The sequence below is a fragment of the Nymphaea colorata genome, chromosome 4, assembly GCF_008831285.2.
Source record: "Nymphaea colorata isolate Beijing-Zhang1983 chromosome 4, ASM883128v2, whole genome shotgun sequence".
Classification (NCBI taxonomy): domain Eukaryota; kingdom Viridiplantae; phylum Streptophyta; class Magnoliopsida; order Nymphaeales; family Nymphaeaceae; genus Nymphaea; species Nymphaea colorata.
The window spans coordinates 14188912-14202678 of NC_045141.1; the positions used below are offsets into that span (position 1 = coordinate 14188912).

Here is a 13767-nt window from a genome sequence, read left to right on the forward strand (position 1 = left end):
TTTGTCTGTATGTCTAGATGTTTCGACGTTAACAATGGGCACATGTTTCTGCCTTTGGATCTTTTCTTCGCCATTCTGCAACACATGCATGCTGCAGTGCATGCCCGTAAATAATTCCCATATTTGATTATTTCTCTTTGAATTAAGATAACAAATCAATTATGATTATGCCTTTTCCTTGCAAGAAGCAATCCTTGCTCACTGGCGAAACCACAGAAACCAAGAAAGAGGCAACTCATGCAAATAATAACATTTTCTCCCCATCAAAGCAGATTTAATTAACAATACCCACCATTGTAGACATATCACTGTGTAAACTGGCGCTGAACATATACCAGAAATATGCATAATTGCATGCAGCATTGCACTATGTAATGCAAGAGGCATCCGAGTGCTGATGAATTAGAAAGGCATTTGGCATCTGGAAGTGCCATATTGGAGAAAATGATCAAGGACCAACACGGCCCCACCTGAAAAAATGGGATTGTAGAAATACCAAGTGTGCTCTTCACACTAATCAACAGGCACTTCAACATCCATCTTCAAACCAGATTTGCTGAGAACCTGAAAGATATCAATAATAGGTGAGAACCATTACCAGTTAAGCTGTCAAAGCCCCAATCATGATTCCATATGTACATATATAATCACAAGGAAATCAACATATGGGAAACTCCTAAACCTTCAGACTTAAAATATATTGATGCTTTACACAAAATTGTTAGATAGACCAATCTAGAGATCGATCGGAACTTTAGAACAACAAATTACACATGACAGTCATCTAACTAAGCAGAACAAAAAAGTGTCCCAACATGCACATTAATACAGCCATTTCTATCTGTTGGGTTAAAAAAGTTAGGAATCCTGGAGTCTTTAGCACCGAAGTAGAAAAGGTTTTAGCAATTTTTGACAAAAGAGAGGGATCCAGGAATATTTATTATCGACTTCTTTCCTGTCCAGGTGACTGTACAAAGTCTACCTGAGTACAGGAAATTTAAATCTTGAAGTACCCAGTAAACTATTGCTGAAATTACATGGTTTTAGACATTGAAAAAAGTAAATTCACATACATGAATACAATTTTCTATATGTTCTGTACCAAACAGCCAATAAACTTTCTACCATCAAATTGCAGATCAAATATATTGTACCTGTTAAACTTCAGAGACGAGTACAAAAGAAGTAGATAACGGAAGCATATAAATGCAGAAACATATATCTTCTGGTAACAGAGCCAGCAATAAAAGCAAAAAGACCAAATCATTAGAAAAACTTATTCAAAACCCCTCAATGACTTCACGAAAGGCAAAAAATTGAACAAGATGTAGCAAATTGTAAAGATGACATGAAAAGCATGCAGAAGTTTCAACTAGACAAATGCAAGGCCCACATTAGGGGCAGATGATAACAGCTTAGATTAATGCAACAGCTTAGATTAAGGCATCTCCAAAGCAGAATGAACATAAGTTTCAGCATAATCATTATAGTCATGAATCACAGAGGTGGTTTATTCAAAGTTTTCTCTTTCAATAGTTTTTGCAATAATCTGGGTTTCATTTTCCTCGCATAAAGTTGCCAATCTAATCTTCCCCTACATCCACCAGATAAGTGATAAAGTCTCAAAACGGATCAAGAAAGCAGAGGGTAGAAGAAAAAGAAGACCATAAAATGAATACTCGTAATGAATTATTTCTAATAGAAGTTACTGCACTAGAACCCCAAGAAGAAAATTCCCATGAATCATGATTACCTTTACAAAATCATCCAGCATTAAGGTGCATCCTTTTGAGTAGCCAGCTTCCTCCAACAGATGAGTCAGGACATGCTAAACATGGACGGTAGGAAGGAAAAAATTAGCAACTCAAAAAAATAATTCAGGTCAGAAAACAGGAAAAGGAATTTTATAATTTGTGAACAGATGATGGTAATTCCAAGAACACCAACATCCCTCAAATGCAGAAACACTACATTAAAGCTGGAAATCTAAAAAGAAGACATAGTTGCAAGTTGTAAATATACAGTTATCAATTCTTGGATTTAGATCCGATCCTAATAGGCTGATAAGGTCCTTGTGGTGTGTGTATAAGGGCTGGCTTATTGTTTTTTATTCGTGTACTATAAGTCCTTGCCAGTTACATGTTTATGTTTAATGAGACCAGGGCACGCCCAGAACCCCTGAGGCTGCCGTCATACTGCTGGAGACTTCCCTCACTCTGTCTTCTCTTTTTCATGTTGGACAAATTTGGATGTTAAAATCTAAAATGGTATCAGAACCAACTAAGGTCTGGGACAGTTTGCCCTCCGAAGGAGTGATGTTGGACACTTGTTTCCTACCACAAGTCAGAAATTTCTAGCTTTTTCTTCTCTTACATCAAATTGTTGATTCATTATCTTTCTGCCTAATCTGCCCTAATTTTCTGAACTTTCCCTCATACAAAATATCTTCTTCCTAGACATTCAAAATTTTCTGTTCTCCTAACTGTCATCTAGTCTAAACATCTTTCCTTCCTTTAGTTGCATCCTTCATTCATACTTAATCTGATTTTTTCAAGCATGATATAATATCAAGTTTGCAGAGAAATCTGTCAAAGAAAGTAAAATCAGAGGTCCGAAATTGCGAAAAAATCAGATGTTCTTTAATTAAACATCTTTATATTTGTTCCTTCAAAATCAGACTCCTAGTTCTGTAGCTGTATTAGGGTCTGATTGAACTTCTCTTAGTCTCTGCCCAAGTAATCAAAATTGATCTTCAGCGCAGAAAAATGAAGAGAAAAAAGAGCAGGTTGACTTTATTGTTTATTTTGCTGGAACCCTTTCTTTTCCAGACTGCCTGGAATATAGCTTAATCGTGCAAAGACTTTACAACATTGGAATGGTGATTCATGTCAGCACGGCTATAGAAAGCTGTCAAGGTCAATCCAACTCCAGCACGGATGAACATGATCAGAATCGAGTATGCAGGTTCATGTGTTCCCAGTCTAACAAGAAGAAATTAATATGGCATCATCTCCTTCACTCAACACAAAGTTAATCTGGCATACTACGAGATTTTTGCTTTAATGAAGCCTTTCATCCAACTGCCTTCTTCAAGTAAGGATAGCTAGATACAGGTATCCCATAAATTAAAATAGCACATACCCCAAAAAGTTATATAACAGAACAGCCAGCTAAGAGAAAATGCCTAGAACGTAAAGTTTGAATGACACAAGTTTTATGACTTCAAAGGCTATTTGTAATTCTTTAGTTCATATCTTCTTAAAAGGAATTAAACACTAAACTCCAAAGCATATACGCTAGCATTTCACTAGTGCAGATCCAAAGGCTAACACATCATTTTGTAAATGGATAAAAAGGTATCATGCAATTATTCTGGAAATAAAGCAGCAACGATTTTGTTCATTGACATTTTTAAAGTGATGATCCAGGTTGTCTGCAATAATACAGTAGTGAAGGCAATGATGATAGCTACATTATGACTTTTGGTCTATTTGAAATTTAAAGTCCTTTGCTGCTTCTGTTCTCTTGTTTCAAAAATCAACTTGGAGCATCACATTTCAAAAATCTAGTTGTAATTATACAAGAAAAGGGTACTAATTTCAAATTGTTGTTCCATTTAACTTGTGTAAATTCTTAGGATACAAAGCAAAATCACAGCCCACAGCACAAAGCCACAAACTATTACTAAAGAGATTGTAAGAATTTAGGTTCCTAAATGTATTTTGAATGACATGTAGGACCTAACATGATGGAAAATAAATCCCTCTACTTGGCATCAGAGATTCAGCAACTATAGGACTTCGAAACATATCATCATAATGTTCTGCAACATTAAATATTCTACAGCCTACAGGAGCTGTAAATAGATTGTAGGCACACAGTTACTACCTCCCTTTGCTGTTCGGAGATGAATGGACCAGTCAGATCTCTAAGAACTTCCAGTATGTCATTGAATGCTACTCTTCCATTGCAGTCTGAATCATAAACTCTGAAGATGACTGCAATACAAATCATAATGCAATAATCAACCGAAAAAGGGTAGAAACGGTCATTGCAATCAACAGATCTCATTGAACTGGGATGTACAGAAGAGAATGTCACACCGACTACAATGAAAAACCAAAAATAACAATGAAGAAAGAAGAAAAGAATTGCATAAAGCACTTCCCACATAAGTTTTCTTCAAGAAAGATTGTCCCTACATTCAATCTTCTGCTGGGGACTTGCACGAGAACTAAAGGATGATAAGAACGCAACAAAATCTTTGAAGTTCAATCCATTGATCATTGGCAACAACCTCTGAAATTCAATATAATAGAAATTACAATAAATGTTAGCATCATTGGAGTCTGCACCTTCGAGAAAAGAGGTCCTTAAAGCTATAACTACAAAAGCAGATAAAGAATTTGTTTTCAGAACTTCTACAAAAGGAGATCAAATCATGGGACAGCTAACAGTTACATCAACAGGAAAGTGTGATCCTAGTGGTGTTTCATATTTTCTAAAGTCGCACCTGCCAGCTCGTCTTATATTTATATTGAAAAATATTGATAAAATGCTAGGCGATGAAATTAGGTCCACTTTCTTGTTAAAAACTTAAAACACAACCTTGAAAATTGCAAGGAGAACAAACCTGTGAAAGTGGATTAAGGGCAAACTCAGGTATCGAGAGACACTCATCTGCTGATATGAAACCCTTTCCATATCTATCAAGCTGGCAAAATCTTTTATAGAGTGAAACAATCTCTTGCTGTGAAACTAAACCGATTCCCACAAACAAAAAAGTGAATCAGAAAGCACACTTGAGCAACTGCATGAATAATCGAACAAACAGAGAAAGCATAAATTAAGTCTGATGCACATACAGAGATTATGGCAATATTCCTGGACTTCTTCAATGTCATACTGAGTGAGCATCGAAGAAGTGGTCCCCATTCTTCAAGATCTACAAAAACCGGAAAATATTTCAAAATTCTAAAAAAACTCAATAATCACCACAACCACCATTTTGCACTAAAATTCCCACTTCTCAGCCATGATTGCTACAATTACGGCATGGACATTGGAACAGCCCTTGCTTTTATGCTATTGTTACCAATAAATAAAAGAATGGGGAGGTGATGCATGAAGAGAAAATATGAAAACTGTTAATGTTACCTCAGCATAGGAGTTGGCACTGGGGAAGGAGAGTGAAAGGGGAAGTGTACTAGAAGCAGGGAAGATAATCTTAGTAAAGTGAACGAGGTTTCCTGGTAGCACAACTTCACGACCCCTTAGGTCCTTCTAGGTATTTGCAATCAAACGCCGAACATTTGATAACCGCTATTTTGAGAACTTTCTCAAGTGCAAATGAAGTGATTTTGGTGAGTATTTGGATTCACGACTGCACAGTTTTCATGATTTCGGAACCATTTTCAGATTTTCAAAATTCGACTTTTATTTAGTCTTCTGTTGCTGGTATGCAGGCATAACCTCATAATCTGAAAAATGCGAAAGGAAACTTCAATCCGTCTTCTGTGTGCCGGCGTTATCACCAAGGAAAAATAGATGCAGCCTTTAATGCTATGATTCTTTCTCCAAGGATAGAGAAATCACGCTTCAAATGGAAAACGTGGGCATACTTCTTAAAAGAAAAAGCAGTAACAATGTACGATTGAATTATTCGGCAATTCATTCAGTTTTTCCACGCAAAAAAAAGGTTGCGAAATAGTTTGAATCAAATCCCAGTTCTCGTGAATCCCATGAACAGCAAAATTTCAGTCGAGTCCCAGTTCTTGTGAATCGAATGAGAAGCAACAGCATCAGTTAAGTCCCAGTAATTGTGAATCAAATGACCAGAAATTACCTGAAGAACTCAAGAATCACAAACGAAGGAGAGACAGGGAGCAGCCCGCATTAGTATAGTTCCTTAATATCCTGGATTATCCACATTAACACGAGTTTGTCCGAAACCGCTCATGGGCAACCCACAAAAAATCATGAAACTGACTCGCTGAGGAAAGACCACAGATACCGGAAATGGCAGAGGGTGGTCAGCCGGCTCAACCGAAAACCTACAAAAGCATTGGAATTCACGCCAATCAGAAAGTTACAGAACACGCAACTGACGCCGACGCAACTGGGATGACAAAGACAGACCTCTCTCTCTCTCTCCTGACATCCGTCAACTCCCAGGAAAAGATCAATGAAGGGACAAGTAAATCGATTTCGATCATTTTTTACGTGCGAAAACTTCGAGAAAAATTTTCAGTTTCGCTCATTTCTAAAAGAGCTTTTGCATATCTATCTACCGTTAGAAATTATGTTTCGCTCATTTCTAAAAGAACATCTGCATATCTACCAATCTATAGTTTAGAAATTATGAAAATAACATCTTTTGTAGGCAAAAAAATCCATAATCTGGTATACTCATTTACTTGAATCTAATAATCTCGACAACAGTAAAAATGGTTGTTCACTGTTTGTGAAGTTAAATTTAACTGTTTAATTTATTGGAGATTTGTCAGAAGAACAAAATTTTTATTCGTTTGAAAAATATGCTCACGTTTGAACAGATTAATAATTAAATCTTTAAACACTGCAATTCAAGCAGCTAAATATAGTTTACTATTATTATTATTATTATTAAAACAATTTTTTACCCATTTGGAAGTTAAGCATGTTTTTGTAAAACAATCATTTATCAATGAAATTCGTAATAGTTTAACGGCTGCATGTGCATCACACATGTATATTATCAATCATTTGATGTTTTCCGAAGCAAGACCATAGTTATGATTGATCTTTTTGATAAAATAATGTTATATGTGGTTCCGTGTGAGCAATTTGACTGTACTACTTCCAATCAATTCACATAATTTAATCTTTATTTAAACTACATATTTCATAAAACTCTACATGCATTACGTGGGTTGATTATGATTCATTCAATCCACTTTATTGCCGGCTTATAAAGTATTACATATAAGATATTTTCAAAATTGTCATATGTTTCTTTAAAAAAATATATTTGTACATATAGTGCCTTCTAAATCATCAATTAAGTTGGCACAATATGTGGCGTGCGTATAATTAACTTATATAGACGTCATGGTTACACAATTTGAATGTTCTATAGACAAAAAACACGACAACTAAAATCTGCTGGCGTTCTAATGTCGCCACTAAAAAATTTAAAAACTATCACAGGGAAAAAACCATAAAAATGTTGTTCAAACCATCAAAAGTTGTTATTATACTATAAATTATCGTTACTATGTGGCATGGCGCTTTAATTGTTACTTCTTAGCCATCCAAATGATAGGGTATGGGCATGGCACTAGTTCAATAACTTTAATGTTTTAAGGGGCACGTATATATATAAACAACCAAATCTATAAAATTATTAACATAAAAGTAAGTAAAGTTTGTGAGGATGGTGTGGGCAACTGCCCCCCACACTAGCTACCATGTAGCTCTGCCACTAGAGTATGGGTATGGGAAGCGGTACGAATACAGTAATTTTTAAAATTTAATGATACAGGAATACTATATATATATATATATATGTGTGTGTGTGCAGAATTTTACAAAAAAAATATGCAAAATTAATAAAAAAACAGGTTCTAAAAATACAAAACAAGTGACTATAAAGTTTAAATTTCGGAACATTCATCCATTTCTTTTTAAAACAAGATGATTAACCAATTGAATTATTCGTGTCATATATTTAAAAGGGTAACAGCAGATGCAAAGAATGTCTTGCCCATCAAACAACCCCTTATGAGTCTACCATTTCTGATAGCAAAAAAAAAATGTTTTTTGATCGTATTGTTATTTATCGGCTGTCATATTGCAAACAATTGCTTAATTTAAAAGATATTTTCTTCTAAAAAAAGTAATATGTGGAACATATCCATAAGGTTTGTCGGCACAAACACTTGTTAAAATAAAGTTCTTAATAAGTAATGCGTACAAGTAATGCAGTCGTTAGGACGCAACCATATTAGAAACTTGCATTTATTATAGGTGCAGACATGTTGCTTAAGTAGAATATGTATATTTGAAGGGATTGCATATTTATTAAAAGGTGTATAAGAAAAAAAAAAACCTTTATCATAACCAAGTTAAACTTACAAATATAAGCAAGAAGATGTTTCATAGGAAAAAGAAAGAAGATATTTTTAACATTTTTCATGACCAAATTAGAATTTACATTTATAAAATTAACAAGATGGAGGGTTAATTTTTTCGCAAAAAGTAATATTTATTCAGAGGGACTGTTTGGCAACGAGAATGACAACAAACTATTCCATGAACCTTCTCTGAAGATAGAGGCAGGTTTACCGTGCACTATATTTTGGGGCAGGTTTACCGTGCACTATATTTTGGGGCAGGTTCATGACAAGGGCGGAGACAGAAAATTCTGGTTAAGGAACACTAAGCGGAGACAGAAAATTCTGGTTAAGGAACACTAAGTATAAAATTTTATGTTTTTAAGAAGCACCAATATGTAAATGAAAAAAAATTGCTCAGAAATATTAATATAAAAATAAAAAGCTTTCTTTGGAGGTCAGTGTAGGCAATTGCCCGCACCTGCCTCTGCCCCTGGTTCATGGCATACTGAACATAGTGTCTGCCCCAAATTGGATCCAGAGTCAATTGGAATTTAGCTATAGATAAATATCTTATAGCCATTGTTCATGCATTCAGTAAATAGGTTCTTGACATATCATAATCTGGTTCGTGTTCATTGTGTATCTGAAAGTCGAATCGAATTTGTATATAAACTTGAAATTCAGATTAGGATTGTTAATTTAGAAATCGGATTCAGATATGGTACAGACTTTTCTTATTTGAACTCGAATATGAATATGTGAACTGATGGGCACACATAATTCCAGTCGGATCCATTAACATTCCAATAACGGATTGCTGGGAGGTAGGCTCCCCACCTTTATTACCAAAAAATATATTTACAAGAAATAACAGAGCCGTAAAAACACAAGGAGCAAAACCCTCACCCCTCAAACAGCAAGACAAAGACCATTTGAGGGAAGAGCCTAGGATGAAGTTAGAAGAAACATTCCTGCCCATCTGCTAATGGGCAACAGATGCAATAATTACCCGCCGTCGTCGCGTCCATCTTGCTGACCATAAATCAAGAGCTGCTGACCTGCATCCACTGATGGAAAGTGATCATCTACACTGGTTCTTTCGATACTTTTTGAAAAGGACCCATCTTGCTGGAATGGTTCTTCGCCCTTCAATCATGGCTCGTATTGCTACCATTGATATGAGATTTAACCAGGAGGGGGGTGTCTAGTCAATTCAGACCCAAGGTTTTCAAATCTTTGTGAATCTTAGATCACTCATGCTAATCTTATCTCGTGTCCTTTTTTTTTGGGGGTCATAAGGAAACTACAAAATTTTGGATGTAAACATGTCTTTAGTCTAGTTGTTTCTTTATGTGACAAAAATATCATACAGAGCGAAAGCGTATCCTCTCCCTTATTCACTAGAGGCTCAAAGTTGGGGTACTAAATAGTCACAATTTGGTTGTAGAATGAATAAGATGAGAGCCAAGAATGCCGTAGAAAGATACAAAAATATCCTAGTCATAGTCACAAAAAAACGTTATTTTTGAAAAAAAATGCAAAAAAAAAAACGCGAGAAAATGAAATGCCATTTAAAAGTAAAAAAACGGTTTTTTTTTTAAAACATGAAAAATGAGAAAAACACTTTTTAAATGCGTTTTTAACGCATGTTTTCACTTTTTTTCATTTTCTATTTTTTATTTGTTGCAAATCTACTTATCTTTTGATGTTTGTGTTATTATTTTCTCATTTATTTTATTTTTCCATATTTTTAGTTTTTTATTTTTTAAATACAGTTTTTTCCTTTTTTTCATATTTTTCAAGTCTGTCGTATTATACCAAAAAAAAAACCTTACCGTTTAAAACTCCGAGATATCATTTGTGACTGTGATTCTAATTACAGCAGTTTGATATGGCAAAACCATATGAATGTATCATTTGGTGATGGCTCTTTCCCTTTTTCCTTTGTGCATAAGCTAATGCTAGATCTTTTTGTTGGCATTAGTTTCTCTCTTGATCCTGGACTCCTTGAACTGTCCTGGGAATTATGTTGCAATATTGAGTTTCCAGCTTTGCTGCAATGGCCTTAACATGCTTCTTGTTACGTGAGCACACATAGGGGAGGAACATGAAAAGCCAAAGCCTCCCCCTACCCGCTGCCTCAGGGGGTTCAGGGTCTGCTTCGGAACCTAGGTGACAGAAATGTCCCCATTTGCGGCCCAGGGGTTCGCATCTATGCGAATCGAACCGAGACACTGCCTACATACCAGTTGACTCGACCAGCTATGCTACGCCCCTTGAAAAACTTATCAACGAATGAGCAAAAACTATCAGCTGAGATCATATTCGATAACCTCATTAGTGAGGGGAGTAAACTAAAACTTGAAATTGTTCTTGTTGGTTTGGTCCTCAACTAATTCAACATGTTTCCTTCAGGCTGACTAACAAAACCTAGATCTAGCTGCAAAAAAGTACCTTCATCCTGGCTTATGACATAATTAAAACCTTTAGATGGGGCGAAGCCCGAAAAGCCAAGGCTTCCTGAATAAGGTCCAGGGCCTCCAGGCCTCTGTTGGAAACTCATGCATGAGAGCATGCAAGAGGCTGACAAGTGACAACCATGAGAATATTACCAGCAATTGGCCACTATCATCGCTTGTCACTCTAACCAGGAGTGAAAGCTTTAGAGGAAGACCAAATTCTTTAAGAAGATTGGTGTTATTGAAGCTGCAACCCTTCGCGCCCGCTTGGTAAATGGGACGGGTCGCAGCTGTTCCATGAATTATGCCCCAAAGATTAAATTAGTCTATGAATGTGCCCTAATTTTATTCGCATATTCATAGAACAGTTACAGATTGGTCTTACTGTTAAACAACCCCTTAGCGATATTCTATACAACAGTTTTGTACTTGAAGGTGCCACAAAATTTTCATTAGTTGAGGCTGCCAAGTAAGGATGTCAATATATCCGATTTGAATTGGGTATCCAACTGATTCGATCCGAAAAAATTGGATATGGAAAAAAATTTAATATCAGATTAAGAAATCGGATCGGATTCGGATTTAATAAATGGCATCCGATCGGATTCGGACATACGTAGATATCTGATCAGATTCAGATACGGATCCGGATTGGATTTATTTTAGACAAATGTCCTTGAAAATTGGCAAAATCTGGATCAAAATTTGGATTTGAATTCGGATATACATATAAAAATCGGATTCAGATAGGATTCGGATTGTAAAATCGAATTTTGGATTTGGATTCGGGTATGACTTTCTTTATTCGAATTTGAATCCAAATATGTGAATATCTGAAAAAGCGAATATGATTAAAGATATATTTGATCCCAATTCGATCCGTTGACATCCCTGCTACCAAGACATACAAAAGCCACTATTGAATATCCAGCCAGTGCTGATAGATTGAAGATCCCACTCAACCACACTAAATCAATGCGATGTGGGAAAGTTTTGAGAATCCAAATAGAAACTGGATTGGAAACAAAGTTAGGAAAAGACATCTGATTTGGATTCAGATTTGAAGTTCCAATAGAACTAGCCGGTCAGATAACATATATCCTCATTAATGTGGCATTCCCAGCAAACCTTTTGCATGTTCACAATTCACAACTAATTCGATTCTTAAACCTCGTTTTAACTTAATCATCAAAAATGCATGATCAGATGCAGACCTACAGGATCTACCAACAAAAATCCGGTTGTAAATTTTTTTTAAGAATCAGATCCGTCAGGTGTCTTAACTTTTTCATTATCAGAAATCCAATCCATTAAGGGGCCACATAGCAGGAGCGTCAATTTGTGGTCAGAATGCAGTCGAATTTGATACAACCAGAAAAGTTAAAAACCTTCTAACAGATCTGAATTTTTGGCATGGATAGATCTGATCTTTTGCACGGCGATGGGTTGAGTTGAGTCCATGGTCTTGTATGTTCTTCCCCAACTAAGCTCACCATTTTAAATCAATTCAAACATTTTTTTCTTTCTCCCTCTACCTCTCGAGTTCTTGTGATGTATAAAATAAGTGACAACACAATAAAAAGTTGGTCGGATGAAATACTCCTCCTCCTCGCCTGAAAAGTCCGTGAGATGTGAGACTTTCTCGTTACCATGCTAATAAAGCGATTCAATGGATAAACGGGCAGATTGGCAGCGGTGAATTGGCACATCTGGGACTGAACCATGGGGATGGGATGTTCTTCTGTTCTTAGTTTGGTTAGAAAAAGAACTGAACAGCGAAGCCAGTACATTGGCTGCTAACTACGATCTCAATAAGTGGGGAAGCATATCTACATGGATCTCAATGACAACGCTCCCCTGCATTGGAAGTGGTTCTTATACATTGCAATTGTTGGTAGGCGTCTCACATCAAACAGGCTCAGGAAGTAGAGAATTTCACTTGCGAGTGACAATCTTTTCCTTAGATGACAATTCCAATGCAAAATTCCCTTTAAAAGAAGACTCCCGCCTTCTTGGTTCTTCCTTTTATCTCCAAGGTCCATAGCTCTTTTTCTTTGCCTCTTCCTTGTATCTCGAGGGTCTAAAGCTCAATTGGTATATGGGGGACCTTTATCTTTCCTCATGAAACAAATACCCACAAGGAAGAGTTGTGTGTAATCATTTTTTCTTGCTCGATTTGCTGTTTCTGTGCAGCTATTGTTCTAACCATGTGTCCTGCAATCTTCTTATACAGACTTTTTTTTATGATTTATACAGATTTTTTATGATTTTTGACGGTTGAGAGAGGCATAATATAACTGATCAAGTTTGTGATTTTTGTGGTAAGATTGTTTATAGCATAGTTGATTGGATTGACGACTGCCTTTAAAGGTATAATATAGAGGATCAAATTGACAGTCCAATGAAAATCTAAGATTTCTGATAAGATTGCCTCTATCATGTCAAATTGGCAGCTCAATGAAAGTCTGGATTTTAGGTAGGATTCCCTCTAACATAATTGACCGGATTGACGGCTCTGATTAACGGTTGTCTCGAAAAGCATAACATAACATAGCTGATGGAATTGACAAACATAACATAGCTGATGGTATTTGACAGAACAATAGATGATGGAATTGGCAGCCCAATAATACCTGATCGAATTGGCAGCCCAATGAAAATCTAAGCATTTCCACGAATTGGTGGCCGGCGGTTCCTAAGTGAATCACGAGAAGTAAACACTTGCCACAAACTTCCAAAATAATTCAGACGGCAATTCGCGGAAGTTGGCACAAAGCCACGTAGAATGCACCACCGTCGTCTCATTCAACGTGGCAACGCAGGAAAGAACGGTCACAGACCCCTCTCTTTGTCACCATCAATCAGAATCTTTTCCGTTTATGCCGACAAAAAGCCGGAGAGTTAGGCAGAGAAACGACAAGCAGGGGAAGGGGCAACGCTCTAACTATTGGAAGGACCTGAACTTCTTCCAAAACGAAAGCCGGGAATCATCAAAACCAGGACGCCATGGCAACCACTATCATCTCAATCAAATTCACGAAAATTTTTGCTTCACGTCACCACAAAACAGGAGCCGATGATTGGAAACATGAAAGCAAACGCTACGCCATGTTCAAGGTCATAAACGCGGAAGCATCCCCATGCGGGCGAATCAACAAAAGGACAGTACAGAGTACAAGACAGATAAACTGAGATACATTTCAACCCCCACA

General features: G+C 36.5%; 1 protein-coding gene across 1 annotated transcript; it reads right to left on the reverse strand.

The window, feature by feature from the left end:
* Nucleotides 1-107: 107 nt before the first annotated feature.
* LOC116252311 (uncharacterized) lies at nucleotides 108-6262 on the reverse strand. The gene is made up of 8 exons (XM_031626480.2): nucleotides 6139-6262; nucleotides 5846-6053; nucleotides 4866-4945; nucleotides 4634-4758; nucleotides 4203-4299; nucleotides 3889-3998; nucleotides 1754-1828; nucleotides 108-564 (listed from the first exon to the last, which is right to left on the reverse strand). The coding sequence occupies exons 3-8, from the start codon at nucleotides 4933-4935 to the stop codon at nucleotides 514-516; spliced, it is 528 nt and encodes a 175-aa protein (XP_031482340.1). The 5' UTR covers nucleotides 4936-4945; nucleotides 5846-6053; nucleotides 6139-6262; the 3' UTR covers nucleotides 108-513.
* Between the last annotated feature and the right edge of the window lie 7505 nt (nucleotides 6263-13767).